At 34.4% G+C, this 19,897-nt stretch overlaps 1 protein-coding gene and 1 long non-coding RNA gene across 3 annotated transcripts; both read right to left on the reverse strand.

Moving 5' to 3' along the window:
• Nucleotides 1-488: 488 nt before the first annotated feature.
• Nucleotides 489-14,672, reverse strand: LOC130459634 (uncharacterized). 2 transcript variants are annotated; one of them, XR_008919162.1, is made up of 4 exons: nucleotides 14,443-14,672; nucleotides 13,948-14,018; nucleotides 4,134-4,170; nucleotides 489-1,273 (listed from the first exon to the last, which is right to left on the reverse strand). It is a non-coding gene; the product is annotated as an uncharacterized lncRNA (long non-coding RNA). The 2 variants fall into 2 exon arrangements; XR_008919163.1 differs by lacking the exon at nucleotides 489-1,273 and adding an exon at nucleotides 1,367-2,152.
• Nucleotides 11,018-11,639, reverse strand: LOC110777801 (uncharacterized). The gene has a single exon (XM_021982392.2). It carries the CDS (start codon nucleotides 11,449-11,451, stop codon nucleotides 11,182-11,184), a length of 270 nt encoding a protein of 89 aa, XP_021838084.1. The 5' UTR covers nucleotides 11,452-11,639; the 3' UTR covers nucleotides 11,018-11,181.
• Nucleotides 14,673-19,897: the final 5,225 nt, after the last annotated feature.

Raw genomic sequence — 19,897 nt, forward strand, 5'->3', positions numbered from 1 at the left:
AATTCATATAATCTTAAATTCATAATTTAAATCACAAAACCCATAGCTTTAATTCAAGGAAACATAATTCAAATTAATAAATCATAATAAGCCCTAACTTATAATTCAATCAACCAAAACTTGAAATTAATTCGTTTATAAACTCAACCAACATCTGAAAATCATGTTCAAACCATAAAAATTATGAATTTAATATCAAGAACATAATTTAAATCAACAATTATAATTAATTTAAAATAATTAGTTACTTAGGGTTTAAGAAATAACCAAGAACCAAAGAGGAGAGAGGTTCGGCCGGCTGGTAGGTGGTGGCTCACGACGAGGGGCTGGGCACGGCGGCGGCGTGCGGTGGCTGCTGCGCGAGCGGGGCTGAGAACACGCAAGCATTAAGGGAAGCACGAAAAAAACGAGGGGGGAGGGAAGACCAAAAACAAAGGAAGAAAGAAAGAGGATTGCAAGAGGAGAGAGAGGGCTGAGATTACCGTGCGTGGTGGTCGGCGGCTGGGACGACGGCGTGGAGGGCACACGGCTGAGAGAGGGAGAGGGACGGCTGGGAGTACGTGAGGTTGAAGGAAGGGAGTCTGATCTCTTTTTTTTTTCTTTTTTTACGTGAATTAGGAAAAGGGAAGGGAGTAAGGTTTTGGGGTTTTATTGGTTTGGGCTTTGCCCAATTGGGCCAGGAGTAGAATTTAGGTTGCTGAATCCGAAATGGTTAGGACTTGTTTTCTAATTTCAATAGAACGTGGTTTCGAATTCGAGTTCGTTTTAAAGTAAAACTCGAAAATACATTTTGATTTCATAATCATTAAAAGTATTCGAAATGAAATAAAATAATTATATTTCAATTAAATATTCGTTTCTAAAATCCGTAAATTATGTTTAAATATATATTAAATATGTTAAATATTCGTTGAAATATATAAATAAAATTACGGGGGATTACAATTTGAGACACCTTGTGCAAGTGCATATAAAAATATGCCAACTTTCTCGCGAATAGACATGTTACAACTAGCTTTCAATCCATACTTCGTTGATAGATCATTGCATAATCTTAAAAATAATTGTGGCTCCATTCTAAATGCATTAACACATCGAATAGGATTACCAGTCAACACTTCTTTCACCTACATTTCTCCTGCTAGAATTGAAGTCATGCATGGTTCCTTGTAATACTTGTAAAAATATGCAGATTTCAAATACATTGTATATGCAATTGCAATCCAAATTTTGCGCTTTCTTTCCTAATCAATATCCATAGTTATAACCAAACCTGTCAGTTATAAAATATATAAGCTTATACATAAATAAAGATATCATAAATTAAGTACTAATGAAAAGCATCTCTAGCTAGAAAAAATAAATAAATAACAGAAATAATCCCATAATTTCAAAACCACAAAACAAAAACAATTACCACTACAACAAACAAAACATAAATATCTAAACTAGTTGACCCATTTTACTTATGTTCCTTATTATATAGGTATTCTAAACATTTAGCTCTACTAACATCGTCCTCCATGCTAAAAAGAACCTCCCTCTTAGTTGAATCTTCGATGACAGTAGTAGCATAGAATCACAACTCACTATGTTTCTCCAAACACTCTTTATCCACCATACGACTTATAATTTGCATTGCCTTAGAAACTGTGGATATGGATGAAGACATACCATCATTAGATGTACTATTTTGACTCATAATCTTAACACACTATGTCAGTTCGACGATTCCCTTAGATAACATTGCAGATCCTCCTGATTGTCTTCTTATACGTTTTACTTGGCCACTATTAGACTTTGTTGGAGGTTTCTTTTGGATCTTATTGGAAGCTTCATGAGTCACTTGTGACCTACTTGTCGAACTTCCTATATTTGCATCATTACGCGCCTGTTCCATAAAATAAAAAAGTTTTCAACATCAAGTAATTCATCATTAAGTTGGTTACTTGGGAAATAGGCATCTCCTCCATAGTTTTCTGTATTCCCGTCCTCCATACTTTCATTTTGTATAGTAAGGTCTTCAAATGGAATCCATTGAGGGCACATAGACATTTTCCCCTATTGCATAAGAATCTCCAAACAACTTTTCCCAACTTTTTTCTAGCTCCAAGCTTACACCCCCCTCAAACTTTTGGTATTCTGGATTCTCCTACAATATTCAAAAATTTAAGTTATTGTTTAAAATAATATCATCTTATAATTGTTTATTTAAGACTAAAAAACTACGACTTTATAAAAAAAATATACACACCTTGATTTTTCTTAGGGATGGCAATTGGGCGGTGCGGGGACGGGGACCCCCTCCCCCGCACCCGCACCCGCCAAAAAAATTTACACCCATCACCTACCCGCCACCTGCAGCGGGTATAATTTTTTCGTCCACACCCGCCTAGGCGGGTATATTTCTATAATCGTACCCGCTCCACCACCCACGTGGATATCCACCAACCGCTTTTACCCGCCTGCTTAATAATGTAATAAAAAAAATAAAAAATCTTGTTTCTATTGTTCTTTGCCTCTTTGGCAGCCTTAACAAGCTGTAAGGGCTTACAATGTATAACAAATTTCATCCCATCCAAGGATCTCAATAATCTGGGTGTCAAAACAGTACTCAAATAAGATGATACACTCATACACATATACAATTACACGGAAATATCCTGAATTTCATACATAATTAAATAATTAAATTTCATACATAATTTCAGATTTTTGAATTATTCAATACAAATAACAACTCCCAACAATTAGATTACTATTCTAAATCACCAAAAAACGAAACTTGAATTCAAAATTTCCGAAAAAGATGTAAATAGAAGTTAATAGAAAAAATGAAATTATAAACTGGCCTGGTATGGCTCGTCGGAGGTACGGACTACAGAGGTACTGCTTCTCGGAGGTTCGACGGAGGCTAGAGGGCAGTGCAGGAGGCGTGACTCGGGGGAGACGACTAGGGTTGGCTGTGACCCGTGAGGTAGTGAGGGAGATTGCAGATTGGGAGACAGTGAGACACAACGGCTGTATGACTGTTAGGGATGACACTAAGGTTTCAAACTTTCCAGAACTGATAAAAATAAATGGGCCTAGACGCCTAGTATAAAATCTGGGCAGCTGGGCTATAGTATAATAATAAAAATTAAAAAATAAAATTAAAAGAATGCGGGTAGGAGGCGGGCGGGCGGGTAGGAGGCGGGCGGGCGGGTAGTACGCGGGGCGGGGCAGGCGGGTATGGAGCGGGTATGACCTGAAATCCACTACCTACCCGCTACCCATGGCGGGTATGGATTTCATACCCACCACCCGCCTACTACCTGCCAAAGTTGTACCCATCCCCGTCCCAACTGGGGCGGGTGCGGTGCGGTATCCGCAAATTTTTACCCACCTGCCATCCCTAATTTTTCTTTGCCACCATTCATTTGGAGCCTCAATTTTCCCCGAGTATGGATCCCACCTTAAACCCGTTTCTGGTAGCTTTAAAGATATCCAAGTACGCCAATCTTTTCTCATTGTATCATATTTGTTCTTGCAAGTATTCGGATTACTAAGTTCACGTCCAACTTTTTTTTTCGACATTTGCTTGAATTTTCTTTCCACCTAAAAAATTATGCTTTCCCATTGTCCTTAATAAATGCAAGACAAATTTCACATAAGGCGACTGAATCTTCGTCACTCCACTTAAAGGTGGTTTCCTTTTTGTTATTCGATGCAGCCATCTAACACAACTACCGAGCACAATAATTGTGGTTAGGTTGGTACTACTTTAACCAATAATATTGCACATACTATTTTTTTAAATAGAAAAAAATTAATGTTACTGTAACAACTAGGGTAACAAAAGCAAAAATGACACTCCGGTAGAATCTACTTATAAATTAACACAAGTATTAAAATCAACACAATATTTTAATTAGGAATAACATGCTTTACTTTGATATCATGTTTTATGAGATGAAAGGAGATGCAATAGTAGAGGCGTAGAGCTAGACGTCACTAATGCAACAAATATCTAAATTCATATATGGAAAAAAGAAAAGATCAGGCTCTTGCTTCCTATAAAATTATCAACACAGAACATGCAGGTGGACAAGTAGAGCAAACCAACCACACGAGATAAACATAATTAAGAGTACCTTTGAGTAACTCAAGCTGTGATGCAACTCCAGCTTCCTGTAAAGCAAAAAAGATATTGTTTGTTAGTCTTCTGACAAACATCACGATTGTATAATATTTCTTTAAGATTGTTGCCGGAAACCGGCAATTGAGTTATTGCTTGCGGAGTATTCCGTCGTCTACACACAATTTCAATTTCCCCCTCTTTACCAAAGCCGTCAAAATCAAAGTAACGTACCCCATAAAACATGTTTTGAGTATAATTTCCAAAAATAGTACTTTTGTCTTTTAAATTTTTCTCGAAGCATAACTCAAAATGTAAGGTGTATCTTAAACATTAGAAAGTAAACTACTATTACATGTCTTGAAATATTGAGGGAATTCCTCTTATTTGGTGCATGACTTAATATGCTCGTGTCTCCTCTTTACATGGTTGTTTCTTCGTTTAACAATGCTCGATTTAGTTTTGAGGGGTGGTAATTGTAGTTGTTTCTTTGTCTTTCTTCCTGCAATAAAAATATTAATCATAAATTCAACTGTTTAATTTTGTTTTTTTTTGTTTTGTATAATTTGTTTGTTTTGATTGTTGAACATTGGACTTGCATTTCATTTATGTTTCTCTTCCTTGCAATTCTTTCCACTCCAGTATCGTTTTCTGAGGCGTTATCCAGCAGATGCATGTCCACTTCAGTATTGACTCCCGTGGGTTTAACCGAGAGATGTGTTTATGATTTAGTAGTTGTTCCTGAGGCTTTATCCATGAGTACCCTTTTGCTTCATTTTGTTCCTGCAGTTAGAACTTTTATTTATTTCAGTTTTTTTTATTATATAATTAGTTAATAATGAAAGTGTAAGTTGTATTGTTTTTTATGTATACCCACCACTTCTGCACCTTGTTGTTGCTTGTAAGACTTTTCTAATTAGTAGTCTATCAGGAATTTTTTTTTTTTGGGAAACTAGCTCTGTTGTTTCACTTCTCGTACTCAGCTTCACCTTAAATTCAAATTTTTTCCCAACACAATGTTATAGTCGATCTAACACATTATCTTTGCCATTGTCCTACAATGTATACAATTGTTTGTGTTTGTTAGTCCGTGAAATTTTTGTAAAAGGTTAATTATACTTATGTTTTTGCAAGTGTCATGCCTTTTTCTGTAGTTCAAGTAGTTTGTGTATCGGACTTCCAATTACTATTTCAGCCTCCTTATCGAACAATGCCTTTGCGATACATGCGGTTTCGTCGTCTATATCAACCGTTAAAAGATACCTGCAAATTACCGGGTTATAAATCAAGTAGTTTACATTGTCCGGTGCTTTAGTGTAAGAATGTTATTTACCTTGTTTTTTGGTATTTGACCACAACCTCGCAATTGGTACAGTAGAATGTTTCATTTATCTTTTTCTTACATGTGTCACAGGAGTTGTAATGCCACTTTTTGTCAAGGTGAATGCTTATGATTGTGGCCCTGTAGGTGAACATCTCATGTAGAGTATTCATAGATGTTAGTATGTTAAGTTGTTTTTGTGTTAGATGCATGGGTAAAGTTAGGATCTTACATTTGTTTGTGGATCGATTTGCAGAATATCTTGAATATTTTTTCTGTTGGCTTGTTCTAGTGTCTCGTGTGGTTTATCCTTCAGTTGTTTAATAGGTGTTCTTGGTTCAGGGCTGTTGGTAAAAAAAAATTAGTTTGTGATTATGTTTCAGTAATAAAGTTGGGTTATGAATATGGCTTGATATGAATTTGTTACCCTTGTTTGAAACCTTCTATTTCTGGAATCGGCAAATTGATGTGTATCTGTGTAGCATTTTTAGAGTTCAACTGATAGTTTCCCTGCAAGTTGCAATGTTTGGAATAATGTTATCACCTCATAGAGGAAAGTGACACACCAACATCGTATATATAGGGCATAATGATTTGGCCCAACATTTGTTCATTTTGTTTGGTTTGTTTATTTTCATGAAGTTATGTGTTCGGTGTTGGTCTTACCTTGATACATATAACTGACTTTTGTTGAGGTGATGAGGAGTAATTTGAAGTTATCTTCATCCTGTGTTATGTGAGCGTCTATCAAGTCAGCTTTTTGTAAGGTTATCAACAATATATTCATGCAGAAAAACCATAAAGCCTGGAATCCAAATTAATTGCCACGTAGTCAATTAGCATAATTTAGTATACATACTATGTGATGCGTGCCTTCCCTAGTTACTCCCGAACCGAACAAGAATAAGTATAGGACTTCAAATATCGCCCCTCCGTAGAAAGTCCACAACACGTCCGGATCCGCCTTAGATTCAACCAACTAGAATATTCTCTAAGGTTTTATGCACTCGGAAAACTCACAAAAGTGATAGGAAAATATTAAACTCTCCCTTGAATTTGATTTATCGCGTGTTGTATAAATTGTGTTCACAAACCACATATTTTTAGGGTGGAAATAGGGAAGTATTGAAGGAAATAGTGCCCTTGGTCCAAGTTTGCACTTAATGCATTTAATTGTAATACCTCGTATTTTTCTAAATTTATAAATATATTTTATTATATTTATAAAGTATTTTTGGGATTTTCATAAATTAAATTGCATTTAATTCTAATTTGAATGTATTTTTATTTAAATAAAATAATTAATATTTTTATAAAACTCGAAATTTTTAAATAAATTCATTACTTATTACCGGGAATTTATTGGGCCATTTTCAGAAAGTTTGAATTGATTACAACCTAATTCCACAACCCGGCCCGAAATAGAAAGAAGGAATAGAACTCCACATCCCCTTCCACTCCATATTATTTTTCGGGAGCTAGAGGAAATGTGTCTCAGGGGGCAAACCCAACTTAAATTAAAGCATTAAATTATAAGCTAGCCCAAACTCCAAGCCCAATTAAGTTCCTAAAACATAAGCCCACTAGGGACTATGTAACTATAAATACAAACCCTTGCATTGGAAATCCCTCACATAATTTCATTAACTTTCTCTCTCCTCTCTTTTGTTCTCCCTCTCGTCCGGCTCTTCGTGCCCAGCTCCCCGCACCCGCGCACCAGCCGAGCATTGATGCTCGCTGTGCCTCGTGCCTCGCCCATCGCCCCTGCGTGATGTTCGTGCCTCTTGCTCATAGCACCGCTCACCCGCCCTGCTCTCTCTTGCTCTCGCTCTCGCCCTCGCTCGTGCACAGCCATGCCCAACGTGCTGCTACGTGGTGCTATTGTTGTTGCGACGAGCAACGAGCCCAGCCAGCCTAGACGAGGCCTCGCTTCGCTGCCCCTCTCGCACACTCGTCGCTGCTCTCATGCGCGCTGACCCGTGCTCGTGCGTGTGTGTGCTCGCTGCTGATGTACCGCACACGGCACACCCCTTGTGTGTTCGTGTTTAGTTTGTGTTCCGTATACTCCGTATATTTTTATCCCTTTTTCAATTTCATATCCAAATTATTAAATTATTATTATTGATTTTTAATTATTATAGTATGGTTATGGATTTTTATTTATTATATTGATGGGAACGGTTGTGAACACCGTATTGTGATGATTTTCATATTTAATTTCATAAGGATGATTTTAATTAAATGGACTATTATTTTCATATTTAATAATTATTTAAAGTGTCGATTTTTATGACTCAAACATGATTTTTATGCTTAATTTGTTAGGGGTATTAATCCCAACCTATTGGGCAATCAATTTACATAATTTAATGTCAAATTAAATTATGGAATTCAACTTAAATTTTTAGATTTGTCAAAAGGATATAAAGTGTTGATTTTTAATGATTTTAAGGTAAAAAAGTCAATGTTTTGCTCTAGGGCTTGAGTTGACTATTTGGGACTATTAATTTAATAAATAACGATTATTTTCTAACTAAAACAAGTGTTTTAGAATCTATAAAAGCTGCTGGAAATTTAGTAAACACGGATAATAATTAACTTTTCCTATTTTGATTATAGGGGGTGATTTCTAGCCTTGAGTCTTGATTCGCAAAGTGGCCCCCGTACTTAGGTATTCCAGGTACGTACATGACTAGGGTGACCACCTATTCCATGAGGATTATATGATGTGTATTGATTGTGAATCATGTGAACTTAAAATGTTGAGGATTCATGTTTGATGTTAAAATATACTCCTCAACAACGCAAATGCAATGATGGATCATCCTCATTAAGGCGAAGGCCATGACCGAAAGACATAAAGCACGAAGTCAGCAAAAGCTGAGTACAAACAAGCTAGAATAACGTTCTATCCTAACATGCTTCACTCAACGAATATGTAATCCACATGCAAAAGCCATATAATAAACAAGTAAACATGGAGACAAGACTTGACACTTGACACGACTCTTGACTCACAGTTTCATTAAGAAGTAGCTTCGAACGGGTAAAATAAAGTATCCTCCAAAGGAAAGAAAAGGGTGATGGGAGGCAACCATACACCGATTAATAATAAGTCGGACTCCTACCGACAGTTGGGCCATACCGACAGGAATTCCAGTGCAAAGAAGCATAAAAAGAAGAATGAAACAACGTCTTGTATCATTCAAGGAGTACAAGTTTTCCGGCAAGACTCTCTCATTGTTCATACTCAAGGTATATACGTTCCAATAGTTTTGAAGCTCATTCCGAGTTGCACTTTACGTTAATTAATATTTTATGTACAAGGCGACTCAAGACTCAACAACAAAGCAAATAATCAAACATAAACACTTCATTTTAATCCTTTAGGACTTGTGATCAAACATAGGACTCAAGTGATATTACTCCCATTGTCCTTCTCAAAAACACTGTTTGAGATAACCCGACATTGCCTGTTAACAAGCGGGGTGTGCCCGTAGCACGAATAGTCCTTAGTTCAATTCACATAGACTTCCCTAACATATTCTACATGGCGGTAGAATAAATAATGCACTGAGGCATAAACACTTGGCTCAAGTATGCTAGATATTCCGTACAATAGCATAAACATAACTTGCATCCGAAACACTCATACATGCATATAAATTTGAACAACATGCTTGACATAATTCAACGATTATAAAAGATCACAACATGACTGTTCACAAAGCTTCATAACGCATTAACAATCCATAACATGCTCGTTCACATAGAATTCATATATTCAATAATAATTCCCAACATGCTTGTTCTCATACCGTATAGCTCACCTGCTTTGACTCCTCATCAACCTCCGACATATTCCCCCAAATAAACCTCTTCACCGAAAAAAAGTGTTCTCGGGATTCACTACCACTTGATGCTTTGCAAATCTCTCTCCATTCTTCGTATATGCCACCACAGATGGCGTCGTTCGATGACCTTCCGATTGGTAATAATCGTTGTCTACCCTCCTTCCATGGCGGCAACCGCATAATTCGTTGTCCCGAGGTCAATTCTTACCACGTTCTCGTTAACAACCCTGACCGGCCCTACACCAAAGCTTCGACGACGGTCACCAGAGCTTAGAAGTTCGCATTAATTCATTGCATGTTACCATTCTAATTTCTAGGTTTCTTGTTTTCAAAATTGATTTTATTTTCCTCAATTCTTCATATATTGAAGATTATATACGGTGTTTTGATGAAATTTTGAAGAATTTGTTAAAAGAACTGGTGGATATTTGGAGAATTTGGCGAAATCTACATGGATTTTGGAGAGAATAAATTTGAGTTTTTAGAGAGGGGAACTAGGAAGTTTAGGAGGAAGAAAGCGGAGTGAAATTTGGGTTTTAGGCGAGAGATTGCAGTAGCTACGTGATGATCGTTGGATCATATTTTTTTTAATTATGAAAGGTATAATAAACTATTCCATAGGGAACATCATAAGTGTGATTATTATTTTAACCTCAACTCTTCCGTCATGTAATACAAATACGTTTCTCTTTTATTTTTTCCAATTTATGGACTTACTATTAAGAAATTAATGCGGAGTAATGAACTTGAGAGTAATGGGAGTGTCAGATGACTAATAAGAACAATTAAATTAACCTATAAGACATTTGGTTAGACCTTTGAAATGGAATTACAATAGAGTTAGAATTTATTCTCATTGGCCATTTTTATCATGAATCTTAGGCTCCATTCTATTCGACTTATTTTGTCTGAACTTATATTATCTGGTTGAACTTACTGAACTTATCTGAACTTATTTTGTCGGATATAACTTATTTATGTGTGAAAAAAATCTGAAAACTTATTTTTCCTAAACTTATATTATCTGAATTTAAATGAACTTATATAAACTTATTTTGATTGAAATAAATATATGTGTGAAAAGTATGAAAAAACTTATTTTTTCTAAAACTATATTATATGAATTTAACTGAAATTATCTTGTTTGAAATAAGTCAAAATAAATCGTACAACGTATAACCTTATTCCTAATTTGAAGAATTCTAACTCAATCCTCTGCAATCTCATACAACAATTAAATTAAGCTATAATAAGGTGTGGACAGCAATTAAATAAAGCTATAATAAGGTGTTTGGTTAAGACCTTTGAAATGAATCGGAATGGAGATAGAATTCAGTGTAGTTGGCCATTTTTACCATGATGAACCTCGGTCCTTATTCGAGGAACTCTAACTCAATCATCTACAATCTCATATAGAAGACGTAAGGTTGAACAACGGTCATTAATTACTATTTCGAACTCCAACGACACTGGTCGGACCTTCATTCGTCTCCGATCTCGAGAGATTAACAGATTGTAAGTGAAAGGACATCGATTTTCTTGATACTTTTTAACTTTGATTTGATTCTTGTTGTTTACGATGGAGTTTACCCTGTTCTTGTTGAATGAGATCTGGATTCAGTCATTCAGATGGATGATGATATCCAGGGTATATGCATACTCCGCATGATTTAGATTCTCACAGAAGAAAATCCCAGCAAAAACATAAAACAGAACAACAAGCCATCTTCAAGAACATTTTTTTATTATTAATTAAGCATATTTTTTCATGTATATCAAACTAAAAAAAACCCAAACATTACTCGGATTTCTTAATTTGAAAAACCGAACATGACTCGGGTATTATATAGTAGTAGTACTCTGGTATGTACAAAACATTAAACAAGAAACTAATTGGTACCCCAACAGCTCAAGTACATAACAGTCCTAAGAGATTCCTCAGATTTCTTCAACTTCTCATCTCTAATTTTTTTAGAAACCAAAGCAGAGGAATTAGCAGAGAGCTTCTTTGCTTGAGAATAAGATCTCATGTTGTTCTTCAGATGTTGATGAACGCATCTGATTGGGTAGTTCCATCTTGCAATTCCTTGATCTTTCAATGCTTCAACTGCTGCTATGCTTGCTGCTACTGCCCATTTAATCCCAGCTGATGAACTCATTTTTTTATTCACTTTTGAGAATTTCAGGATAAATTGAGAGTTTCTTTGGTGAAGTTGGGTAAGATTTGTTTGTATTTTGATGGTTGGTTATTGACTTGATTGAAATGAATAAGAACACAGGAGTGTTTTTTTTATAGGAGAGAGAAAATATGGCGGTTAGGAAATTCGGTGGGAATCGAAAAAGTTGCTGGTTTTGATAAATACCAGAGTAGTTATTCCCATAGTTTGTTGGAATTATTTTATTGCAAATCCAGGAAATTGGGGTGCGTGACAAAAAATGCCGCCAAAAAAAGTGGTTTGTTGCCACTTTGCAAGTGACTCATAGACTCGAGTAGTGGCAGTTTCTGGAAATTGATTGTGTGATTCGTGACTTTTGGATTGATCCGGCTATACTTCCATGATCCAAGATTTTTTAAATTGCTCATTTTATATTTTATTCATCTATTGGTTCTGTCAAGGGACCAACTCAACCTAATGGTTGAAGCCCCAAGATTAGTTTTATACTCTATCACGTCCCTCACATGAATGTCCTTTGGACTTGAAGTGTGGATGCAGCATAGACTTCTTCATACCCAGCGCGAAATATTCCATTTTGAAAGGAGGGGTGGATGAGATTTGAACCCGGACCTTTGCGTTACGCTGGCTCTGATACCATGTCAAGGGACCAACTCAACCAAAAGTTTAAGCTGATGGTTGAAGCCCCAAGATTAGTTTTATACTCTATCAGGTTCTTTTGGACATAATTGATTGATCATTTTTATATTGAATGTGTTAATTCCTCTGCTTGGTGATTTTAGTCCATTAACAAGGCATGGTGTGGTGAACTATAAAGGGGCGTTCTTAGTGTTGGAAGCATGAAGCATGCAGCATGCACCATTCAACCAGCAGGTCTTTGAATTTCAATGAAGGGTACATATGGGTTAAATTGGATGGTCTCTCTCTCTGATTTATTTTGAGGGAACCCACCAGGGAAAGATTAAATTAAATCAGAAAGGGTCGTAGTCAAAATACAATCTGGAAAGTCATCCACCCACATCCTTTTCCCAAATTCTCAAGGTTGAAAGTGAGCTAAGTTGTGGGCTACCGAATTACCACTACGTTTAACAAAAGACCAACGAACAACATCAAAATGAGAAATAAACTCCAAAACATTATATAAAACCATGGCCATGCTGCTGCATCCCTTTGAGCCTTCCCGCAGAGTCTGAATCAGATCCAAGCAGTCAGTCTCCAATACTACTCGCCGCATCCCCATTTCCCTTCCCTCCTTCAGCCTAAACAAGATTACCTTTGCTCCTGCCACACACACCTCCCATCTCTCGCATCCTTGTCAGGCAGCGCACGACACCACCTCCCCTAAATTGTCACGAATTACCACCCCAAGGCATGTCCCCACTTCTCCCAACATCAAGGCATCCACATAAATTTTCATCCATCCCTCCTCTAGCATCGCCCATTTCACAGCATGGGCATTGCCAGGAAGCAGGCTGCTCACACCACCCTTGCCAAGCTCCTCCCTCGTCTCTGCACCAATCTTCAGTGCGTAGCTCACCCCTTCTCTACCTCAATCCTATCATTCTCCATCACTCACCTCTTGTAAGTTGTAACATATATGTGCACCAATGTACATGGCAACAGTTGATTACAAGGGCCTAAAACTAGACGTGACTATTTCTGGACTCACATTTTGTTGGTTGGTGAAATTAAATGAAGAAGTTAGGATCATTGGACATCCTACTACACATCGTTAAAGACAAATCTATACTATTATTAAATCTCCAAGGCAAGAAATGTCACGTTTGTGATTTGGCAAGTGAAATAATGATGTGTCATTCGCATTACTCAAATTTATTATCACCAAAAATGTTAGTTTCAATGTTCGAACCCATGACCTCTAATTCACAATGTAAAGTTCTAACCATTTTACAATGATATAACGTGTGACTCTAAAGTAATGAAAAAAACACAAAAGTCAATTCTTATAAGTATTAAAACTTTAATGCCCAATATATATTTGAATAATAACCTATTATAAAAAAATTAATTAATCTTTCTTAATTAATCTGATCATACGTAAAAAAAAAAAAGTTAATTGTTGCCTATTTCTTTAGCTAATCAATTGTGTGTTTTTCTAAAAATATACTATATTTTTTATTATTCAATTTATAATAATTGATGATTTAAGAAATTTCTTATGTTTATAAGTGAATTAGAAAAAATAAAGTTTTATACAGAGTACCAATCAAGTAAGACTTGTAAAAATAAAGTATATGATCTTATGAACTATTCTGGAAACCTTCATATATTTGGAGGATATTATGTAATATTGGCAACAAATTAAATAGAAAAATACATAAAAGTTTGCAGAGAAAACAATTATCAACCGGACAAAAACCAAATAACAAAAACAATAAAATCCGGGGCATCGCCCGGTCCACTAACTAGTTGTTCACTACAACTGGAAATCCATGGACTGATAGTAGAAGTGTAATATACCTGTTGCACAGGAGCAGAATGTCCAAGATAAATAAGTTGATAGCTTTAACTTATCCTCAATTAATTGGTACCTGTAAATAAAATCATTATACAACAAAGCAAGTCACATTAATGGAACACAACATAATGATACCCTATCTTGTTAGGAAATGAAAGAAATGTCAAATACCAGACTGGATAATTTGTAAATGCGTGCATTTCATAGTTGTTTAGTTTTAAAGCATGAAGCAGATCTTCGATACCATCTAATCTCAATTTAACTGTGCATAATCAACACAAATAAAACACGGAATCTAAGCTTCAATTACAAGATCAAAACCAAAAACCCAGCTAAAATCAACCAGAAAAAACCTTGAATTCATCAAAGGGACACGAAAAACTTCGATTTTGCAACGTATTTAAATGCAATCAAACGAATTATTAATCAAAAAGGGAAGAAATCCATCAAATTAAAAGCCGTATAATTGAAATCAAATTATTAAAAAAAAAACTAACCTGAAAAACTGGTGGGTTCGAAGGTGCGGGTCGAAATGAGCTTGGTTCGCCGCCCTAGAAGAGGTGGAAGAGGACCGATTGTCGCCAGCTAGATTCGTCCGACTCAGAGGAATCCACGCCATGGGGAGCCAGGGAGGGCAGTGGCTGCAGGCGCACTTCCTTGAGGAGGAGGAGAATGTCTAAGTAAAAGCACACTAACACTTACTACCTCCGTTCCTAAATGATCTTTACGGTTACTATTTGCACGGTAATTAAGGAATTTTGGTGAACATGTGATGGTGGGGTACAAATGGAAAATGAGTGGCTATAAATTGTCCAACAATGTGAGTGGGTGGAAACTAATATTAAAGTATTGTGAGTGGGTAAGTTATGGTGGGCCAAATAAGAGTAAAAATGGAATAAAGTAGGAGTGTAAAGAACTTTTAGGAACGGACTAAAACGGAAAGCGTAAAGAACTTTTAGGAACGGAGGTAGTAGTTAACTTTGTTAGCTTCAGGGTCATTAAGGGTATTTAATGCACGAAAATGAAACCTCGGGGTATTTGGTGAATACTTGAAATTACGAGAATATTTGGTGAATAAAATTAAACCTAATTTCATGGAAAAATTTGTGAAATAATTTATTCTAGGGTCTTGATATATACAGCCCTACATAAAAATTAGCCAATTTCTATAACCAATGCTTATTTAAACTTCCAAAGGATCTACATCAAAGACCATTAATACTAATTACATAGTACTCCATAATTGTTGAACTATTTAACGGCGCTCCTTAAATCCTTAATCAATCAATTTAGAAATTCGCTAGTTTTAATGGGATGTACATATTGAGTGCATTTATTATCTTTGTGCATTGTTGTCTAATACTACTAACTGCTACCTTAATTAAATACTAACCAGAAGTTTCATTTTAATTATTTGATTGCTACTAATATGCAAATAATGGTTCGTCATTTTTAGTCGCAACAAAAATATTTTCTTGTTTATAAGATAAAAGTGATACTACCTACTTTGCACCACATATACTCCGTACAAAATAAAAATAGAAATAGTATCTCAAAAAGTTATATTATATACGTAGTAGTTAGGCTACGTACTCTAAGAAGATGACTTAATAATGTGAAAGAATTATCTAAAACTTCAACGTAAAGACAGGATTTAATCCTAATTCTTTCGCGGTTTTCTTTTGTTTCTTCTTTGATGTAGATGCCACACCTTCATCCATGGTGTTTGAGGTGAAAATAATTTATCTATTTGGACAAGTAGGTTTTGTGTGACCGGGTTGTTTGCATATGGAACAACACTTAGTCCGCTTCATTCCCAATTCTTTTCCGCCCTTATCTCGCTTCTTTTTAGGACGTCCTTTTCTCTTTGAATGGAGGGGGGGACACAACACAATATCTTGACCTTAAAGTACGTGAACTCTCTGTGGGAGTAAATCCTTCATCCGACAATACATCCTCCTCCTCCATTTCCTGAACGCTACTTGCAGCTTCTAAGAATGCATCACAATGCCACCTTGGAGGTAAATAGAAAGGTGGAATTTTGAAACAATCACCATGAAAAAATACTCGCAATATATGGCGACAAATCTATACTATTATTAAATCTCAATGGCATTTCATGCCATCTCGCCACATGTCGCCACCATTAGATGGAAAGTGACATGGCATAGCCACATTGACATATAATATTTTCTTACAAAAAGATGAAGAAATGCAAACATCTATGCTTGAACCCATGACCTCATGTTCATAAGTTATAACTTTAACCACTAATCCAATAATACAACTTGTGATATTTAAGCAATTCAACACATATAAGTTATGTTTATAAATACCCTATATTAAAAATTTAATGCCTACCATAATTACACATTTAAATAAATTTCTAATGAAACTAAACTATACTTAATTTCTTTTTTTCATTTTCATTTAGGTTTATTTATGATTACGTTTTTTTAGCATGTCAGTTCATGTAAATTTACCTAGAGCAATAAAAAAAATAGTATTACACATAACAAAAGATAATTGAAATTTAAAATTTAAAATTACACATAACAAAAGATAAAATTTTAAGATGTTTAACCAAATTTTATATTGAATCACCCTTACATAAATAAAATATAAAAATAAATTATGCACAAATATTTATATCATATTATATGTACGTATTTAATATCTAAATATTATTATGTAAGTATTTAATATCAAAATATTGTAATTATTTTTATTTAACCCAAATTTTATCAAGGTTAGTTCTCAAATTACATATAGTCACCGGGGCATCGCCCGGGGTAATAACTAGTTATGCCCCAAAACTCAAAATTTTTGCAACTGCACAATTTGTTTGTACATCCCAAAAGACCTTATGATATCTAGTAGTCCCCCCTTCAAAATATCTTACCATAAGCACATTGTTGTCAACTTGATTAATTGTATTCAAACTACCTATTCTAGTTTAGGTTTTGTTCTCTTCACATTGTTGACATTTAGGCTTTGTTCGCTTCACCTATTCTAGTATAATTTTTCTAGTTTTTGGTTTGGTCTGATCTTGTCTGAATGTTTTTTTTTTCTTTTTTATGGTTTAGTCTAATGTGATTTGTTGGACTGATCTAATAAGCAATAAGAATAAGGTGAAGAGAAAATAACATTTTTTTTTTTTACATTATATTACGTACTAGTGTACTACGTGAATGTTTATGAGTTAATCTTTCACAAACATTGAAGCGCATAAAGTCAAATGGCTACAATTTGATGGAGACAAAAGAGCAAAAGAATAAAAACAATTCTCATCACATGCGTCATGAATGCAATCCGGCAACTCTATGTTTTTCCATATTATAGTTTTCTGGAACATAAATTTAACACACATTGAAACTAATTTTGTGTAGATTCAAATTTTACATTGAAAATATAAGAATATATTAGCTGTTATTAATGCTTATATACAGCCCTAAGGACTTCCTTTATCAAAAGCTAAGTAACTTTTTATAAATATTAGGTGACTCCTAACTTCTTAAGAGTTACTTATGTTCTGTTTAATAAAGGCCAGTCAATAAAAACAAAAAATTTGACGTACTAGATGTAGATAAATTTATTTTATATCAGTGGATTTTTACCCACTTTTGTTGTAACTTTGAACAATTTATAACTTATATTATAAATTTTTAAATAGATAAATATTTTAAAATATTACATAGTTATTTATATACATAATTAGTGATTTTGAAAAGATAATTTTTATTAAATCGAAAAACTTTATTACTAAAAATTGGAGTAGATAATTTTTACTCCCTCCGTCCCTTTTTTTATTCTTTGCGTATTCTATTTTACGTGTCCCATTTTAACTTTTGTATTTAAAATATTTTACATAATGTCTTTGACATTAAATCTATCATTGGGTACTAAATCCTTCACACTTTGTGACATTAAATCTTCAATGTTATATTTTGAATTAAAGCGAAAACATTATCAATAAACGTAATTTACATTATTTAAATAAATTAAAAGAAATTTTTTTATCAACATTAGTTGTTAACAAGTGCTTGATAACAGACGTGAAAAATTAAAAGGGACAGAAAGAGTACTTACATTATACAATTTCACTGATTATACCGAATAACTTATTTTTTGACTTTTTAATCCAATATACAAAATTTATTGTACACTCTACCACATAACACTTTGTGAAATAAAAGGCAGCAAATTCATATAATCAGTGAAATTTAGTACGAGTATTACACATCAGTCCTAAAGTAAGTCCCCAAATTGAAGTCCAACATCTTTGATTCTTTGAATTCCCAAAATAATCTAACTCAAAAACTAGAGGAAAATAAATGCAAGTAATCCAACAATTTATTTTTTACATTCTAAAATCTAATAGTAGACGGACCAAAACAATCAATCTCCATAACTTTCTTGATCTTCATCTCCGTCTTCTTCATCATCGCTCTCTTACTAATCTCCGACCCCATCTCCGAAGCAGAAGATGAAGCGGCTGTCTTCGAAAACGAAGATCGCAGGTTGGTTTTAACACGATGATGAAGTGATCGTAAAGGGTAATTCCAGCGCGCATATCCTTGATCTTTGAGTGCTTCTACCGTTGCAATGCTTGCTGCAACAATGTATGATCTGCATGAACTTGCTGCACTCATTTTTGGTTGATTTTGGTTGTTGATCTTGATGAGTAAATGAATTTGATAAAATATATTTATGAATTGTTGTAATAACTAATATGTGAGGTGATTTTTGGTTGGATGAATGATTTGAGTGAGTTGGTTTTATGTATTGGGAAAGTGGGAGAGATGAATGGAAAGAGAGCAGAAGTTGGGGGGAAAACAGGGGATGTAAGAAGCAAAACTAGGGGCAAGTGGCAAGCAGTAAGTAGTATACCAACGGTTTATGAATTCCCGTTCTAGTTTAGTGCTTTATTCTACCGCCTACCGGTTTAGTGGCAACGTGCTGATGGTGCAGGGGCCTACACGTAGATCTACGTGCACCTGTACCAAAACGCAAAAACATTAAAAGAAAACGAAAAAGAACATAACAAACTAAACAGAAAGAACATAATAAAGTAAACGAAAAGAACATTAACTAAAACCTGAAAAGAACACTAATGTTAAAAAACTAAAGAAAATATACAAAAATGAAAATAACATATTCTCTCTCATGATAAACTATAAAAAGAACAACTATTTTTCAAAAAGAACATCGTGTGAAAATGCAACAGAAAAACAAAAAAAAATATATATTATCGATAATGTTATTAAATATTAAAAAACTGTAAATAAGTTAAAAAGAACACAAAATAATTAATAAAAGAACAACAACTTTTTTACAAAACACAAAGAACAAAATCAAAAAAAAAAAAAAAAAAAAAAAACTCAAAAAAAAAATGACAAAAAAAAGAACAAAAAAGAACAAAACACATGGAAAAGAACAACATTTTGTTTTTCCTTATCAAACAAAAGAACAGAATGTAAGGGACGAAAAGAACAACAAATCTATGTTCTTTTATTAGTTGTATTTGTTCTTTTCAAACCACTTAGTGTTCTAATTAAAAAGACGAAAACGATGATATTTTGATGCACTTAAAACTAGATCTATATTTTTATTTAAATGTATTTTTGTTCTTATCCCACGCATCAGAACTATGTTATTTTATTAAGTGTTATTTGTTCTATTCAAACGATTTTATGTTCTAATTAAAAAGACGAAACGAAGATTTTTTGATGCACTTAAAACTAAATCTATATTTTTTTTAAAGTATTTTTTGTTCTTTTACCACAAATCATACTATGTTCTTTTTATGTTCTTTTTTAAGTGTTATTTGTTCTTTTCAAACCATTATATGTTCTTTTTTAACAATCTATGTACGTTGATATAAAAGAACAAACTATGTTGATTTAAAAGAACAAACTATGTTGATGACACAATAAAAGTAAAGTTGTGAAA

This window comes from Spinacia oleracea, chromosome 4 (assembly GCF_020520425.1).
Source record: "Spinacia oleracea cultivar Varoflay chromosome 4, BTI_SOV_V1, whole genome shotgun sequence".
In the NCBI taxonomy this organism is placed as follows: domain Eukaryota; kingdom Viridiplantae; phylum Streptophyta; class Magnoliopsida; order Caryophyllales; family Amaranthaceae; genus Spinacia; species Spinacia oleracea.

Excerpts from the sequence above, each read along its gene's own strand:
- LOC110777801 (XM_021982392.2), bottom strand. The coding sequence starts at position 11,451 with ATGAGTTCATCAGCTGGGATTAAATGGGCAGTAGCAGCAAGCATAGCA.